At 36.1% G+C, this 16,585-nt stretch overlaps 2 protein-coding genes and 2 pseudogenes across 3 annotated transcripts; 1 reads left to right on the top strand and 3 right to left on the bottom strand.

Annotated features, from left to right (window-relative positions):
• Positions 1 to 1,123: 1,123 nt before the first annotated feature.
• Positions 1,124 to 5,171, bottom strand: LOC140006461 (uncharacterized). Of its 2 annotated transcripts, none has more exons than XM_072048377.1 (2): positions 2,672 to 5,171; positions 1,124 to 2,599 (listed from the first exon to the last, which is right to left on the bottom strand). In XM_072048377.1, the coding sequence occupies exon 2, from the start codon at positions 1,899 to 1,901 to the stop codon at positions 1,236 to 1,238; it is 666 nt and encodes a 221-aa protein (XP_071904478.1). In that variant the 5' UTR covers positions 1,902 to 2,599; positions 2,672 to 5,171; the 3' UTR covers positions 1,124 to 1,235. Both variants share the same exon structure in this region; 1 of them encodes a protein (XP_071904478.1).
• A 158-nt stretch (positions 5,172 to 5,329) lies between these two features.
• LOC113688419 (amino acid transporter AVT3B-like) lies at positions 5,330 to 11,774 on the top strand (annotated as a pseudogene).
• Positions 11,775 to 12,710: 936 nt separating this feature from the next.
• LOC113687887 (large ribosomal subunit protein uL11m-like) lies at positions 12,711 to 13,179 on the bottom strand (annotated as a pseudogene).
• Positions 13,180 to 13,670: 491 nt separating this feature from the next.
• On the bottom strand, positions 13,671 to 15,082 carry LOC113688420 (uncharacterized). Its single transcript, XM_027206232.1, has 3 exons — positions 14,543 to 15,082; positions 14,227 to 14,455; positions 13,671 to 14,122 (listed from the first exon to the last, which is right to left on the bottom strand). Exons 1-3 carry the CDS (start codon positions 15,080 to 15,082, stop codon positions 13,671 to 13,673), a joined length of 1,221 nt encoding a protein of 406 aa, XP_027062033.1.
• Positions 15,083 to 16,585: the final 1,503 nt, after the last annotated feature.

Raw genomic sequence — 16,585 nt, forward strand, 5'->3', positions numbered from 1 at the left:
TTCCTACTTGGCTTATATACTGCGTAGCATTAGGACCAATTACTTGGCCCCGTGCATTCCAAACTAACTCTAATTTCTTTCTACCACCCTAACCAGCACTTCGTCTGGCTAGTCCTCTACCGCTATTGGCTCCTGTGTACAAAAAACACATACACATACAAAAGAAGAAATTGTGATTCATATAATTCTTTTATAAATATTATGCAAAGCTTATATTAAGGAATGCTAGACTCAAAACTGTTTGTGATAATCTTTTCTTTTCCAACCGACCTTCTTCACTAGAATCATCATCATCAAAAGTACCATCAAAGACATCCTCTATGTCTTCTGAATCATATGAAGAACCTGATCCAGTTTCAGAATCATTGTTATCAAAGGAATCTGGTTGCTCACAATGGTCTACTAGTGGTTGAGAATGAAAGCCTTGACCGATATGTGAATTAGGATAGGAATTTAGTTGAGAATCAGCCTTCGAGTTCAACTGATGTGAATTGGCTTTAGAGTTGAACTGAGAAGCAGAAATTGAATTGGAGTCATGTGATTTTGCTTGACAATTTGGTCGAGAAACAGAGTTTGAGCTAGATGTAGGGTCTATGCGTATTCCAGGCATTGCCCTAATGAATTTACGTGCTGGAGGCTTTGAATAATGATTGGGGTGAGTCTGATAAGATTGAGAGCTTGACTGTGAAACAAGGTTCAAACTACTAGTGGACTCAATATGTGCTCCCAACATTGGCCCAACAACTTTGCGGGACCCCTTCATACTTGGTGCCATGGAAAACCTATAAAAACAGCTTCTGATTTTTTAAGGCAAAGTTAAGTAAGATGATTAATTTTACTAGCTTTTTTCAGAAACTAATCACATAATTCAGCAAGACAGTGTTGTATCATTTTACTTTTGGAGTTTAAATTTCTAAAATCTGCAAACACAAAGAATATATACATATTAAGGAACTATAACCCAATGAAACTAGCATTACCAACTTGCTAATATGAACATAAAGAATCATAAATTGAACGTAAGGTAAATCCAGCATTACTAGCCTGCTAAGAAAAGAAGTAGAATGCAGGTTATCAAGGGGCCTAATATGAACATAAGGAATCATAAATTGGCATCCAAGGCAGTGAAAATGATCCCACAATTAATATTTTTCATACTAATCAGTAACTTTATCTAATATTGACATTCTAAACTTCATATAATAAAATATTAGCATTATATTCCAAAATTAGAGTCAATCATCAGCCTTGTCTCCTTGTTGGACTTTATCAAAAAAATCATCATCATCACTTGTATCATCAATCGTATTGCCAATCCCAAGATTATCCTCATCAGAGAAGAATCCATCATCAACTTCAGCAACGTGTGTCTTGGATTTTGTAGTTTGTGCATCAAGTATAACTCCATCAACACTTTCCCTAGCCCATGAAACATTACTATCCTCAGAATTATTGTTATTAACATGTTGCCAAGTAGAATGCTCATCCTGGATATCTTCACATATGTTAATTTCTAGATCAATAATGAAAAGATCTCGAGGGGTCATCTTGACAACTATATTCCATTCAGGTTCCAATGCATCCCGAACATACCAAGCTTGCTGTGCTTGAGAGGCAAGGATGAAAGGCTCATCATTCTTCTTGTTTTGCTTGTATAATATATGATCAAAGTTAACAAGTGTGAAATTGTGTTCATCTTGTTTCATTCCAGTGACACTATCAACCCAATCGCACTTGAACATCACAAATTTAATGTCATTTGAGTATCTCAACTCAACAATATCCACTAAGACCCCATAGTATTCTAAAATTCCAGATATAGGGTCCTTATCCTTTATACTAGCGAAACTATTGGCATTAGCATTCATAAATACACCACTATTTTGAGTTTGCCTTCTCATCTCACGCTTCTTAGTATGGAAACGAAAACCATTAACAATGTAACCAGAATAGCTTTTTGCCCATTTATCAGGACCAGCAGCCAAATAAGCAATTTCTTTATAATAATCATGGCAACTATTCCAAATCTTCAACCTACAAGTTTGAACAAAAACTGTTATTGTATGTTAACTCTAGAGAATAGTAAATATATGAAAATGAAGCTCAATTAAATTCATTACTGAATTTAAAACTTACATGCTTCTTAAACTACTTGTAAAATGTGTCACTATGAATTTTCTCCCTTTCATAGTTTGACATGCGTGGTTTTTCCAGTTTTAGCAAATGCTTATGCTCCCTACATTAGTCATTAAATACTTTAATGAAAGCAATAATTCATGAGTTTTTGATTAAGTTTGATAAGCTATGAACTTACCTGCAAAAAGGATCAACAATTTCAAGATTTCCAAGAACACAACGATGAGCTTGAACCCAAGAGACATCATCTAAATAGATGACCTCTTCTTTTTCTAAGGAACGGCGAATCTGTCTATTTAAATATTCACCTTCATAGTTCCTAGGTGGGTGATTCAACTTTGATTCAATATTGTCCAAGTACATTGAACAGAATGTCATACATTCTTTCGCCAAGTAGCCCTCTGCTATTGAACCTTCTGGGTGACTTCGACTCCGTAAATAATTTTTCAAAGTACACAGATACCTATGCATAGAATTTATATTAATATCGGTGGTGATTTTTCAATATACATAGATTAAGTTGATAATCTTTTACCTCTCAATGGGAAACATAGACCGAAATTGAAATGGTCCACCAAGTTTCGCCTCTTCAGGCAAGTGAACAAGCAAATGCTCCATGATATTGAAAAATGGAGGTGGAAACATCTTCTCAAGTTCACAAAGGGCCAGTGGAGTTCGGTCCTCCAAAGTTTCACAATCTGTTACAGTAAGCACTTTCGAGTACAACTGCCTAAATATATCTCGTAACTCAATGATAATTCTGCAAACATGTTTAGGCACTATTCTTCTCACAGCAATGGATAACAATTGTTGCATTAATATGTGACAATCATGACTCTTTAACCCAGAGATTTTTCGTTCTTTAATATTCACACACCTCGAAATGTTTGATACATAACCATCAGGGACCTTGATAGTTTTTAGCACATCACAAAAAGTTTCTTTTTCATCTTTGCTTATTGTGAAGCATGCAGGTGGAAGAAATACTTTGTCACCCTTAGATTGTGGGTGAAGTGCCTTTCTTATCCCCATTTCTTTTAGATCATATCAAGCATTAATGTCATCATTTGTCTTGTCCATCCCCAACAGCGTCCACAAGAGATTCTCCAAGAAATTCTTCTCGATATGCATTCTATCCAGATTATGTGGAAGCAAATTATCCACCCAATACGGTAACTGAAAGAAGATATTCAATCTTTTCCAATTATACCTACATATAGGGCTTTGTTCAGAATCATTATTATCTTTAGTCCTCATTTTCCTTTTCTTAGCTAAGGAAACTGGTTGATCCTTTCCAAATTCATTTCTAAAATCTCTTAGTTGTTCTAAAATCTCAAACCCATATAATCGAACAGGTCTAGAATGTTTCTCAATTGTCCCATCAAACTGTGCTCGATTTAAACGATAAGGATGATCAATAGCTTGAAATCGACAATGACCCAAATAGCAATATTTTTTGCTATGCATCAACCATTGACTTCGAACATCTTTATTACAACAAGGGCATGCATACTTCCCTTTGGTATTCCAACCAAACAGATTTCCATAAGCTGGAAAATCATTGATAGTCCAAAGTAGTGCAGCACATAAGTAAAACATTTGCTTACTAGCTGCATCATAAGTAGGCACCCCTGGATCCCAAAACTCATTCAATTCATCAATTACTGGTTGAAGATATATGTGAATATCATCACCCGAAGCTTTAGGCCCATCAATTCGCAGACACAACATAAATGATGTTTGCTTCATGCACATCCATGAGGGTAAATTATATGGCACTAAAATCATTGGCCAGGTGCTATATTTATTGTTCATTGCTTTGAATGGGTTAAATCCATCTGCTGCAAGTCCAAGACGAACATTGCGAGAATCACTAGCAAAGCTTGGGTGTGGGTCATTAAAATGCTTCCAAGCTAAAGAGTCTGCCGGATGCCTCAATTTTCCATCCTTGATGCGCTCCTCTTCATGCCATCTCATTAATGAAGCAATCTTTGATGACATGAACAGCCTTTGGAGACGTGGTTTCAAAGGAAAATAGCGAACAAGCTTTGCTGGAACTTTTTTAAATTGTTCACTTGAATCATCGGATTGTTTTTCAATTTGCTTATACCTAGGAGTTCAACACTTTCTGCAAAAGGTTTCATGTTCTGTCTCCTTCCAATAAATCAAGCAATCGTTGGGGCATGCATGAATTTTATGGTAGCTAAGACCCAAGTCTTTAACAATCTTCCAAACATCACGATAAGAGCTTGGAAATAATTCATTTTCAGGAAAAACTTCCTTGAGAAGCTCCAGTAATATTGTCATTGAGTTGTTGCTCCATCGACAAAGAGACTTGACATGCAACAACTTGATGACAAATGACAGAAGAGTAAAATTTTTACATCCAGGATATAACTCTGTTTCGGCATGCTTCAGCAACTTAAAAAACTTATTAGTCTCTTCATCACAGGCTCCTCTAAGTTCTTCTAAATTTATGTTAGAATTCTCTTCAAGTGTTCTTCCAAGTGTTTCGTGTATCAATTCATTCATGTCATCATTTTCAGTGTGCCTAAACACTCCATTGCTCACATTTTCTTGATTGAAGTCCCATGGATCTTCACCATGATAAATCCAATTTGTATAAGTGTTCCCTTCATTGTTACATGTGCACGCACAGTTTCTTCCTTTCTTCATTCTGAGTTTTTACATCGCCTACATGGGCAATATATTCTACTCCCAACCTCTTTCTTTTTGTAGGCAAATTTAAGGAAGTCACTCAGACACTTTTCAAAGTATGGATTATTGACTCGGTTTTCAATAAAGATCCAAGACCTATCATCCATTCTACAATAAACAAGATTGAGAAGGCAAGAAAAGAGACCTTATAAACATAATTGAAAAATAGCAAACCCATTAACATGCCAAAAAATAAAAAATAAAGTGCAGGATGTGCATCCCAGTTTGCTATGTTTATAGTGGAAGTATAAGTTCATGAAAAATGGATAAACTGATTAAGAAAGAAATTAATGTATTGTAATGGCCAAATTTTTTAAAAGATTCAATCAATCTCATGACGAACAAAATAACAAAGATTCAATCTGTTTGAACCATAGTAAACTACAGCTTGTAAGCAAGGAGTTTATCTCTGAAACTTCTCATCATAAAAGATGAAAGAAAAGGAAGAGAAGAACAACTTTCAGCTTTTTAATCCATGGAGGTATTTTAGCCATGATTAAGGGCCCAATGGTGGTGCACAATTCACAACAATGAAAAGACTAATGGTGGACCTCATTATATTCAGACTTAACTTTTAGATACATTTCTAAGCAGTCAGAGAAAGAGAAGTATTTTGATTCATCAGCTATCTAGATTGTCACTGAGAGTTGGAAGCTTTGCCAAACTTTCAGGTTCTAACTTAGAATTCTATATTAACTCAGCTGGATAAATAATCAATCGAGACTTCAAAATTTACTGATGACTGAATATTGGTATAGCTAAGGCAAACGACTGGAGATGGATATAGGTATTATAGTAAAATTATCATGATAAGAAAGCTTTCAAAGTTTCCAAACGATAATCAAGCACTAGCATGTGCAGTAGTATAACGCACAAGCAACTAGCAACATATTGGTCAAACAGCCACTAAAGATCAAATCATAACCAGAATGGCATAAGGAAGGACAATAAAGATAGAGTAAAAGACCTGGGGAGCCCTTAAACTATTACCGTTGTCAAGTTTTGGCCCCCGATCTAATTTTTGTCTCCGATGAGCCCCTAAACAATTAAAAATGCATAGTTTAAGTGCTTCTGGTCATTTTATACTGAAGTCAAGCCGGAATTAAAGGGCAATTTCGTCCAACTATAATTGAAACATCAGGACCAACTGCTGAGTTTGCCCAGCTCCAATGTCCGATTTGATTCGCTCAGAAATAATGCCCAACAAATATCATCACCGCCTCTTTTCCATAAACGCCGAATCCCTCCACCACCACCACCTTCATCTCATATTACACCGTCGCCAAAAAGAAAGAAAAAAAGAAAAAGAAAACTCGCAACGAGGGCTTCTTCCCTGTTATTGTTAAACACACACACACACACACACACACATGTTGATATGCATACGTGTGTTTACGTACATATATATATATATATACATATATTTCCCTGGCTCTGTTCGAAGGGCTGTTGGTTTTTTAGTAACCAATGGCGAAATCATAGGCAAAGCAGAGATGGGCAACCACCCTTGAAGAAATCCCGTACTCTTTCTGAGCTGTATAATCATCAGAGAAAAGGCTAAGCCCGCCGTGGCTGCAAAACTGCCATTGGAAGATTTTGCCGAGCCAAGATACGAGCTAGCTCAGAATCTGACTTAATTTGGAGGAGGCGGATATCATCGAAGCTTCTGATTACAAGGATTTAGGATTTAGGGTTTTTGTGGAATCACTAGAGAGGTTTATACTACATCTGGCAAGCATCAACAGGGGCTGTTTGCTTGTATTGAAATCATCGGCAGCGTAGTTGCAGAGAGGGGCAACAACCCACAATAATGCCATTTGCTTCCGGCTTGACTCACACATAAAATGACCGGAAGCACTTAAACTATGCATTTTTTATTGTTTAGGGGCTTATCGGAGACAAAAATTAGATCGGGGGCCAAAACTTGACAACGGTGATAGTTTAAGGGCTCCCTAGGTTTTTTACTCATAAAGATATGGTATTATTAGAACAACATCCTAGCTTGTAACAAAAAACAAAAAGTAGTCACTGAAACGAAACGGCATATACATACGATGCGGCATATCCAAAGCAGGTAAGAGAAGAGGATAAAAAAGCAAGCAAATTAACCAGATAGCCCCAGAAATTTAGAAGGAGACAAACAAAGGAATGTCAAAGAGCAATTTAATCAGCAATATCGATAGCAAATACCACAAGTTGAAATGAGTAAAGTGAAAATATCACAAAGAAATTGAGCTTAATTACCTTGCCTTTAAACCAGAAGAGCTCGTAGAATTGTAGATTGAGTTGTCTCAAAGCTACAATTGGTTTATCGATAGAGAACCAAATCCAACCGAGGATATCCGATTTATTCACCTTTCAAAAAATGACCTAAAACTGAAAGAAAATTCGGTTTGATATTTCTATTGCAGATATAAAACTAAGAAACAAACACAAAAATTAATTGACCAGGAATTAGGAACCGAAGGTATTTCTACTGCATCATTAGAAATCAAAGGGAATTGAGAGAGAGAGAGAGAGAGGTGGAATTAGGTTGTTTGCTTTCAGACTTTGGAAAGGATCAGATTTTTGGGTATTTAGGTATTTAGGTGTTTAGTTATCTTTAGAACATCGTTTTTCCCCCCTATTTTTGGGCTTTATTTTCTTTTCTTTTATGGGTTTTTATTAAAACTATGTCGTTTTTATGCAAAAATTATGAACCGCTGTGAAATTTGCAGCACAAATTGAAATTTGCTGCTTATTTGCTGCACTTTCTCCTTGTGCCGCAGCAAAAGCGTTGCAAAAAGTCCGTTTTCTTATAGTGAGAGGAATCAATTAACTCATAAATCAAACAATAATTATATTTACATCATAAAATCTGTAGGATTTGTGTATGTTTATACATTCATCAAGTTCCTTATGGTTATGTATTTAGGATCATGCAAACTTATATGCTTTTAGTAGACATCTCATAGGATTTATAATGTTTTCACTAATTAGACAATAAATAATTAATTTAATTCAAATCATACTTTTGAAGCATGTAATGCTAGTCTAAGATATTGGTCAAAAAGTGAAAGGAATAGATAACCTTCACATTATGACTTAAAAGAGATAATGGTGATTTAATGCGAAAGAGTAAAATTCCAAAGGTTCAAAGAAGGCCTTTTACTATTTTCTAGATCAAGCTTCATTGTCTAAGACTTTTTCTAATGTGTAATAAAAGAAAGTTCTAAGGTGTATTGAATGATTAAATTCAAATGATCTTATTTTAAGAATTCACAATTCACTCAAGAACATGGCTCTTAGTTCTCAAAGACTTAAACATTCATAACAAGGACAACATTAACACCAAGTTCATCAAGTATACAACTAGCACTCAATTCATTGTGCTAAATTATCATGGGTCAATCATAAATGAAGCTAAGTTAGAATTCAAGAAGAAGGAATATTAGAAGTATTTGAATAATTTTTGCAAAAGCTTAAAAAATTCAATAATGATCTTTAATAAAAAAACACACAGCATGATCAGTTGAGCAGACACTCGAGATTCAGAAACACATACATAAGTACAACAATCATGAGTGGTTTTCTACTCCTCTCTCCCACTTTAAAACTTTACATTATTCTCAATGTTAAAGAAAAATCAAAGACGAAAGAGAGTAAAGAAAAATTCTTTGATATGCTCATGATCTTCCATAACCTTAAGTTGATCTTTAATAGAGATAACTTAGTTTTTCCACCCCAAAACTTGCGAGGAACCATGGCTACCTACAAGGACAATGACAAACCAAAGATTCAAAAGACAACCGAAACTGAGAAAACAAGAAAATGAAGAAGCTAGTGATTTCAAGAGGACTCAATCGAAAATAAATGAGATGTGGTAGAAGTTGTTTAAAGTTGTAGTCACTAGTTAGGCAATCTGCTTATTGGACTTTCTAATGTTGGATCCTTAACGTCTATAACTGACTCATGTTTATTAAATCCATATTCACTATAGGTTTTCAACCTTTATCCTCTTTTCTTTGTACAATAAAATGTCCCTCTACCTTTTTGTAATTTCAACTTTGATGCTTTTGGAAAATGGTTAAGTTCAAGGTCAAGTTCTTCAAAGGATGTTTTAAACCATTCTAGGTCATGTATAATTCTACAAATTTTGATTTCAAAATATTTGAAAAGCATGGTGCAGCCTTTAAAAGGTTTGCATGGTAGCCTCCACTAGGCCCTTGAAAACATTTTTCAAAAAGTAGTCATCAATAAGATCATTAAAAATATAAAATTTGAACACTAATTATGCTCAAAAGGATGTTTCATTGCTTTTGAAAAACATTAAAACCAAACCTTAAGTTCAATTTTTTTTTAACATCTTTTATAATCCTTCTCCTTGGTAAGAAACATTGACCATCAATGATGAGTATCTTATAATCATTGTCCATATCTTAAACTATGAAACTACCAAAAAAATATGAAATCATCAACCATAACTAGGATATCCTATATTACTACTTTAGAGTATTTAATTGTTCAATTGACCAATTGCAAGAAGATACTAGTAGGTTTTGCCTTCCATAACCTAACTTCTTAAACACATAGTAAGGCATAAGATTAATGCTAGCTCCCAAATCATATAAGAGTTTATTAGAATTTAAGTTGCATATAATACAATAAATAAAACAAACCCTCTAAATCCTTTAGTTTTGGTGGCAACTTATTTTGCAAAAGAACTGAGCAATCTTTTGTTAAGCTATAGCACATTGTCTTAAAGTTATAGACTTTTCTTTGTTGGTTATTATTTCTTTCAAGAACTTTGCATAAGTTGGAATTTGTTGTAATGCATCTACAAATGAAATGTACACGTGGAGTTTCTTGAAAAATTTAATAAACTTTTTTAATTGTTGATCCAATTACCTTTGTTTAGCATGTTGGAGAAAAAGAAAAGAATTAATTAATTCCAACCAATTCATCATCCTTACCCTTTTTACCTTCTTTTCATTCATTATTGGACTGATTAGCATGCTATTTATGTTTAGCTGTCAAAACTTCTAAATAATATTGATTTTTATTATCAAAACAAAGAAACTTTGTGATATGATGGTGAAAATCAGGTCAACCCCTAGAAAATTTAACTCTACACATTCTACAAGAAACTGAAATTAGGAAAAAAAAGGGGGTTTGAATTAAAAATTTTAAAAATAAATTCAAGAAAATTAAAGAAACTAATCAATTTAAAATAACTCAGTTCAAAGGTTAAACATTCACTCCATAGACTTTGTTGATTATTGAAGTGCGGAAATCATCCTTTCAATTCAAGCAAATAAATTCGATTATCCTTAAAGTTAACGAAAGCCAAGACACTCAATAGTAAAATTAACTAGAAAAATCTTCCAATCAGTTCCTTATTATAAAGTGAATTCAATGTTGAAAAGCAATTCTCTTTCACTCAATAATAGCATTAAAATAAAGAATATAAATTTAATCCAAGCAACCATTGAAAAGATTAAATAATTTAACTTGTCTTGTTTTCTCCATAGTAAATTAATATGAAAGGGTAGACAATCAAATTAATTTACTTTGCTTTTTGTTCTAATTCCTAACAACAATTATGGATTGAAAGAAACTAGAAAGCATGTAAGCAATCTCAAAACTATTTCAACAAGTGAGAAACAGTAATCAATTGCAAAAGAATTTAACAAAGAAGAAACAAGTACTTGAACATAAAAGAATTACAAATAACGAACATTGCTTTTCAAAATCGAGGATAGAGACAAAAGTTGTTCCCCTATGTCTTCATAGCTATAGTAGGAGCAGGCGTCCTTGGCCTACCCTACACATTCAAGAGAACAAGCTGAGCGATAGGCATCATATTCTCTCCTCGATAGCCTTCCTCACCTACCACTGTATGATGCTCTTAGTCCACACGCAGAGAAGACTTGAATCCAATCTTAAGTCTCCAAAGATCTCATTTTTTGGTAATCTTGGATTTGTTGCATGTGGTCTTGTTGGCAGGTTTGCCATCAATGGTATGATTGTTCTTTCTCAAGCTGGTTTCTGCGCAAATTACTTGATAAGCCAATACTTTAGCTTATATATTCAATTACGCTCCCACTAACCCTAATCCTAAGATCTTGGGAATTTTTACGCCCAAGTCTATGTACATATGGAGCTGTTTCGCATTCCAACTGGTGTTGAACTCAATTCCCATGCTAACCCATTTGGCACCCTTGAGCATATTTGCTAACTTAGTTGATATTGACACCATGGGGCTGGTGATGGTCGAAGATGTTATGATTTTTCTTACAAACAGGCCTACCTTGGAAGCCTTGGGTGGGTTCAATGTGTTCTTTTATGGGCTTGAGGTGGCGGTTTATGCTTTTGAAGGGATCGGAATGGTATTGCAGCTGGAGTCAGAAACGAAGGAGAAGCAACAGTTTGCGAGAATCCTGGGCCGGGCCATGGCTTTCATCTCCTTAATGTACGGAGGGTTTGGAATTTTGGGGTATTTTGCTTTTGATGAAGAGACCAAAGATATAATCACGACCAATTTTGGGCAGGGACTATTGTGCAACCTTGTTCAGTTGGGTTTGTGAATTAACCTATTCTTTACTTTCCCACTGATAATGAACCTTGTTTATGAGATGGCAGAGAGGAGATTCTGTGAAGCCAGGTATTGCTTGTGGATGAGATGGGTTACGGTTTTGGGAGTGACGTTGGTGGCTCTCCTGGTGCCAAATTTTTCTAATTTCTTGTCTCTAGTTGGGAGCCGTGTATGCATCATTTTGGGTTTTATTTTGTTGGCTTTGTTTCACTTGATTGTGCACAAGAAAGAATTGGGGTGGCAGGGATTGGCTCTAGACGTGGCAATTGTAGCACTGGGTTTAGCATTTGATGTCTGCGGAACATGGACTTCCTTGATAGAGATTATGGCAGCCAAGGCTTGAGAAACAAAGCAGAGAATGGACCTGCATGCATAATTTTTTTTGTTAATTTTTAATTTTTAAAATTTTACCATGCTTAGTACACTTATTTCTCGCGCTTTCCAATCTTTAGTTTTTTGGTATTGCTACATGGATGAGTGTGTTTGGCACTTGTTACCATTTCAGCCCAATCAGAAGAAAGTCCAACAACCACCTGAGGGAAGTAGCAGGAAGAAGCACGTGCTTTTCATAATCAAGGTGGATATGTCATAAAGGGGCCAAATTTGCTATTAGTAGCATGAAGGTGTTTCGTCACATATATGTAATGGGAAAAAACCCCAGTGGACATGTAATACCAAAATAGATTGGTTGTTAAAACACAGGTCTAGGATTTGTCTTTTGGTGATGCCAATTGGAAACAAAAAGTTTATGATGTGTGTTTGTTAATAATAATATAAGCAAGCAAATATTCATTTGTGCTAAATACTATAGTACTACAAAAGCTGTATCACATTGGTTGGTATTACATAAGCAACGTTAAATTAAATCTCCCACAACGCAATGCAACACACATTTGGAAACTAATAATTGCACTTGACATTTCAAGACTCGAGCATCCCAAAGAAAAAAAAATAGATGAAACCATTCCATAAAAGAGCATGAAAAATTTTATAGTAGTAAAATCTAACATTTCGCTCCATCCACCATGACTAAATTGCTACGGAAATGGTACTATTGATGGTACTGTACTTAATTTGAACCCAATAGTACTCTCTCAACCACCAAATTCTTAAATGCACCCAAAAAAAAATAGTCATAGTAGTTGAAGAAACACAACATAGGAAAGAGGGAGAGAAAGCGGAAGAAATAAAGAAAAAGAAAAAGGTAACAATGAAGCAGCAACGGAACGGCCTGAAACTAAGACATCAGCAGCAACATAAAAAAAGAACCAAAAAAAAAAATCTAATCAAGCTCCTTCTAGACTTTAATCCCCATGGCATTAGCAGATACGATGATAGACTTACAAATGGACTCCAGAAGCATATACTGACAACTAGGGGTCCTGTTGCTTCGCGTTGGCAATCTCGTACATGTGCTTCAAGGTCAAGGAGGAAGTCATCATGTGACTGGGGAGCTCACTCCCGTTCTTCAACCTCGCCACCTTCTTCAGGTACCACATGACCAACGGCGACCTGACGGTGAACTTGAAGGTGTTGTCCTTCAAGGCAGTGATGACGGCGGCCATGGGGGTGTCGGGCTTGTACTTTTGCGACCTAGCATTGAAATCCTTGCAGAAGGCCATCAGATTGAGCATATATTGACCTAGCACCAGCCCCACGGGAGGTGCCAGCCGAGCTTCCCTAGCTGGAACTATTAAGCGGATCATTGTTGCCACTAGCCAACGGGTCAGGATCTCCTTCAACGTTGACATTTTTTATGGGGAATTTCCAGATGCACTAGTACCAGTCTTTGAAAACAAGAATTCACAAAGAAAATTAGGTCCCTGGTTTCATAAAATACATACAGCTTTGCACCTTTTACAAGATACAACATATAGTTATATTCCAAGAAGACATACTGGGTCCGTTTGGATTGTAAGTTATTTGAGATATTTTTTAGGTTACTTTTTAAGATTGCGTAAATATGAAATAAGCGTTTGGATAGTAAGTAAATCGTGTAAATTAGCGTTTGGACAGGTGCTCATTATTGAATTTAAGCAGGTGACTTTGACTTTGAAAATTTTGACTTTGACTTCGAAAATTTTGACTTTATACTACGTTTACGCTAAACCAATTGCATACTTAATACACAAACGGTACAGATTAATTTAGAAGTTGGAAATCGAGGGCATTTCTAGTACACTCTACACATGGGAAAATAAATTGCCTGGACAATTACAATCCTTTGTAATGCGATGAACACCTAACGGCGGCGTCGCCCCCGTGCTGCGTACATTTGAGTCGCTATGTAGTCTCGTTTAGCTTTCCATTCCGCCAGCTCTGCAGGAGATACGTTTAATGCGAACGGCTGAGGTACTAGCCCGCCTATTTCTGGCTCTTCATTTAAGTGCACGTCTTCTGATTCAAACCGTTGAAAATGGGCATTTTCTGGTTGGTGCATCCTTAAAAAGTTGTGCAACGCACAACAAGCAATGACTATACTGATTTGAGTGCTCATATAGAAATTATCTACCGGACCCTTTAACCATTTGAATCTTTTCTTAAGCACACCAAATGTGCGCTCAATGACATTGCGAAGTTGCGAATGTCGAGTATTGAACAAGGCCTTTGCCGGAGATTCGGACCCCACGTTCTTATACGGGGGCATGAAACCTGGAGCATTCTTGTATGCCGCATCAACTAAGTAGTACCGGCCTAATTGACAAAGTTATTCTAATTAATAAACGCGATAAAAAATAGGAGTTGTGGTAATAAAGCATAGCACATGCTTGACTTGAAATATTGGACCCATCACTTACCAGGTTGCGGCAGTGGAAAATCGGACGGATATGCTAATGCTGACTCCAACACTCGCGCATCGTGTGCACTTCCCTCCCATCCAGCATACACATAGATGAAGCGCATGTCATGGTCACAAACTGCCAGAACATTCTGTGATTGCCACCCGTGCCGATTTGTATATGCCATTTGCTCGCCTGTCGGAGGACAAGCTGAGATGTGGGTACCATCCATCGCTCCCACGGCATCCTAATATGTGTAAAAAATATATATAATCAACTTTCTAGAATCGTCTTACTACATCAAGCCAAAAATCACTTATGCTTTCCACATTACCTTGAACCATGGATAAAAATTAGTTGAGTTTGCAATTCGTGGATGAACTGCAGTCTGGTCACCCGGTCGTATTATTTCAGCTGCAAATAGACACAGGCCTCGGAGCACCTTTTTTATATTTCGATTAATCGTCTCGATGGATCGATCAAAAATTGTCCCCAAGACACGGTGCGTATGCTTGTGGCTGACCAACATTAAGGTCATAGCAAGCGCCTTCTGTATGGGCACGCGCTGTTGGTAATTGTGTGGAACGTATTGTCTCTCGACAAGGATATTGGACAGCAGCAAGAAATTATCAACCGTGATACGCATGTTGTCTATTGAGCGTCTATGATGACCGTAGAGTACGCTTTCGACCCACTGCCTATCTGTGAATGACCCATCATGTTGCGGAAGTGGTTGATTATTATCCACGTGTGCAAGTGACGGATGCATTAACATTAACGAGGCACTCATAAGAAGTAAGGCCTCATCTTCCTCATCTTGCCTCATGCGATCCGCATTGCGTCCTCTAGCACCACGGCGGTTGTTCCAGGCCATGATAATTGATATATCTGTATATATGTTTACAATGAGTTTGTTTGAATAATAGATTATTTACACAAATTTATTTACTTATATCATAAACATATTTTTTAATTATTTTTTATTTCATATACGTCACATAAAACAAATGTTGTTATGTTATTTATTTATTTTTTTCAAAGACACTCAAGCTAGAACAACACATTACAACCTGTATCCGCATGCTTAAAAGTAAAAATTATGTACCTTTATAAATCTTTCTCGAGACAGATCTATAAATGTAATTAATAATATGTATAAATGTATAATTAATATTATGTTTATTAATATAAATATATAAATGTATTACGTAAGCGTATATAAAACAACAATTCAAGCGAAACTAATTCCAGGCCGTACTATCTCAAAAAACAGATCTCACCAGGTTACTTCAAGTTGTAACACCTCAAAAAGAAGAAGCAGCCGAGGATGGGCTAAAGGCTTCTGCTGGGGTGAATAAAATATATACTAGTTGAAGAGGCAGGGAGAGATGATGAATAAAATATATATATGGTCGGATTGAAGATTGAGAAGTTTGAATGAGTTTCCACCACTGGTGGTTTTGAAGCTGGTATTTCTAAGGACGGTCAGACCCGAGAGCACACGTTGCTTGCTTTCACCCTTGGTGTGAGACAAATGATTTGCTGCTGCAACAAGGTGAGCTCCTGGGGGTGTAATATTAAACACAAATACTGCAGGCCTGTTGTTTATCTCTAACTTCTCTTCAATCTTTTTTGTTGCCTAGATGGATGCCATAGTCAGTACTCCAAGGCACGTTATGATGAAATTGTGAAGGAAGTGTCTTCCTACTTGAAGAAGGTCGGATACAATCCTGACAAAATAAACTTTTGTCCCTATCTCTGGATTTGAGGGAGACAACGGGTTTGGTCGCACGCTCTATAGGAGAAGCTTAAGAGAGCGCATTGCTTGGAAACTGCGGTGTTGGCAGACTTTTTTGTCTTCGTTCATTTTTTTGGCTGATTTGCATTGGAGTTTTTAGAGAACTTCCACCAAAGTGTCCACTTTGTCGTTGCAGGAACTTTCTTTCTTCAGATTCGTGCGTCTTTTATTTTGGACTAGTATGAGGGTACGTGCCTTGCACAGTATGCAGTAATTCTGATATTTGTTGAATAGATTCTAAATTACAAAAGAAACACTGTTGAGATCGGATCAACACTACTGTTTGATAAATCTAACAGATTTTCGTGTACGTTCTCTTTTTTATTTTTCATTTATGTGTATAGTAGGAAATTTCTGATGCATGTCCTTTTCAGGAGTTTGGTTGATAGGTTCCACAATTTTAGCCATAGGACGTCTGATTTTGGAGTCAGTGTAGAGGCCCACCATCACTGATTACGATTTTTCTTTGAATGAAATATATATGAGATGATTAGCCCACCATTTGGATTACTATTATTATTTCTCGAAATTTCCGTACAAAAATATATTACTACTTTAATTTGATATATATATGAGATG

Source organism: Coffea arabica, chromosome 5e (genome assembly GCF_036785885.1).
Source record: "Coffea arabica cultivar ET-39 chromosome 5e, Coffea Arabica ET-39 HiFi, whole genome shotgun sequence".
Taxonomy (NCBI): domain Eukaryota; kingdom Viridiplantae; phylum Streptophyta; class Magnoliopsida; order Gentianales; family Rubiaceae; genus Coffea; species Coffea arabica.

Excerpts from the sequence above, each read along its gene's own strand:
- LOC140006461 (XM_072048377.1), bottom strand. The coding sequence starts at position 1,901 with ATGAGAAGGCAAACTCAAAATAGTGGTGTATTTATGAATGCTAATGCC.
- LOC113688420 (XM_027206232.1), bottom strand. The coding sequence starts at position 15,082 with ATGGCCTGGAACAACCGCCGTGGTGCTAGAGGACGCAATGCGGATCGC. Across the intron at positions 14,456-14,542 it reads ATTTTTATCCATGGTTCAAG|GATGCCGTGGGAGCGATGGA; the intron begins GTAATGTGGAAA and ends TACACATATTAG. Across the intron at positions 14,123-14,226 it reads TTTTCCACTGCCGCAACCTG|GCCGGTACTACTTAGTTGAT; the intron begins GTAAGTGATGGG and ends TTTGTCAATTAG.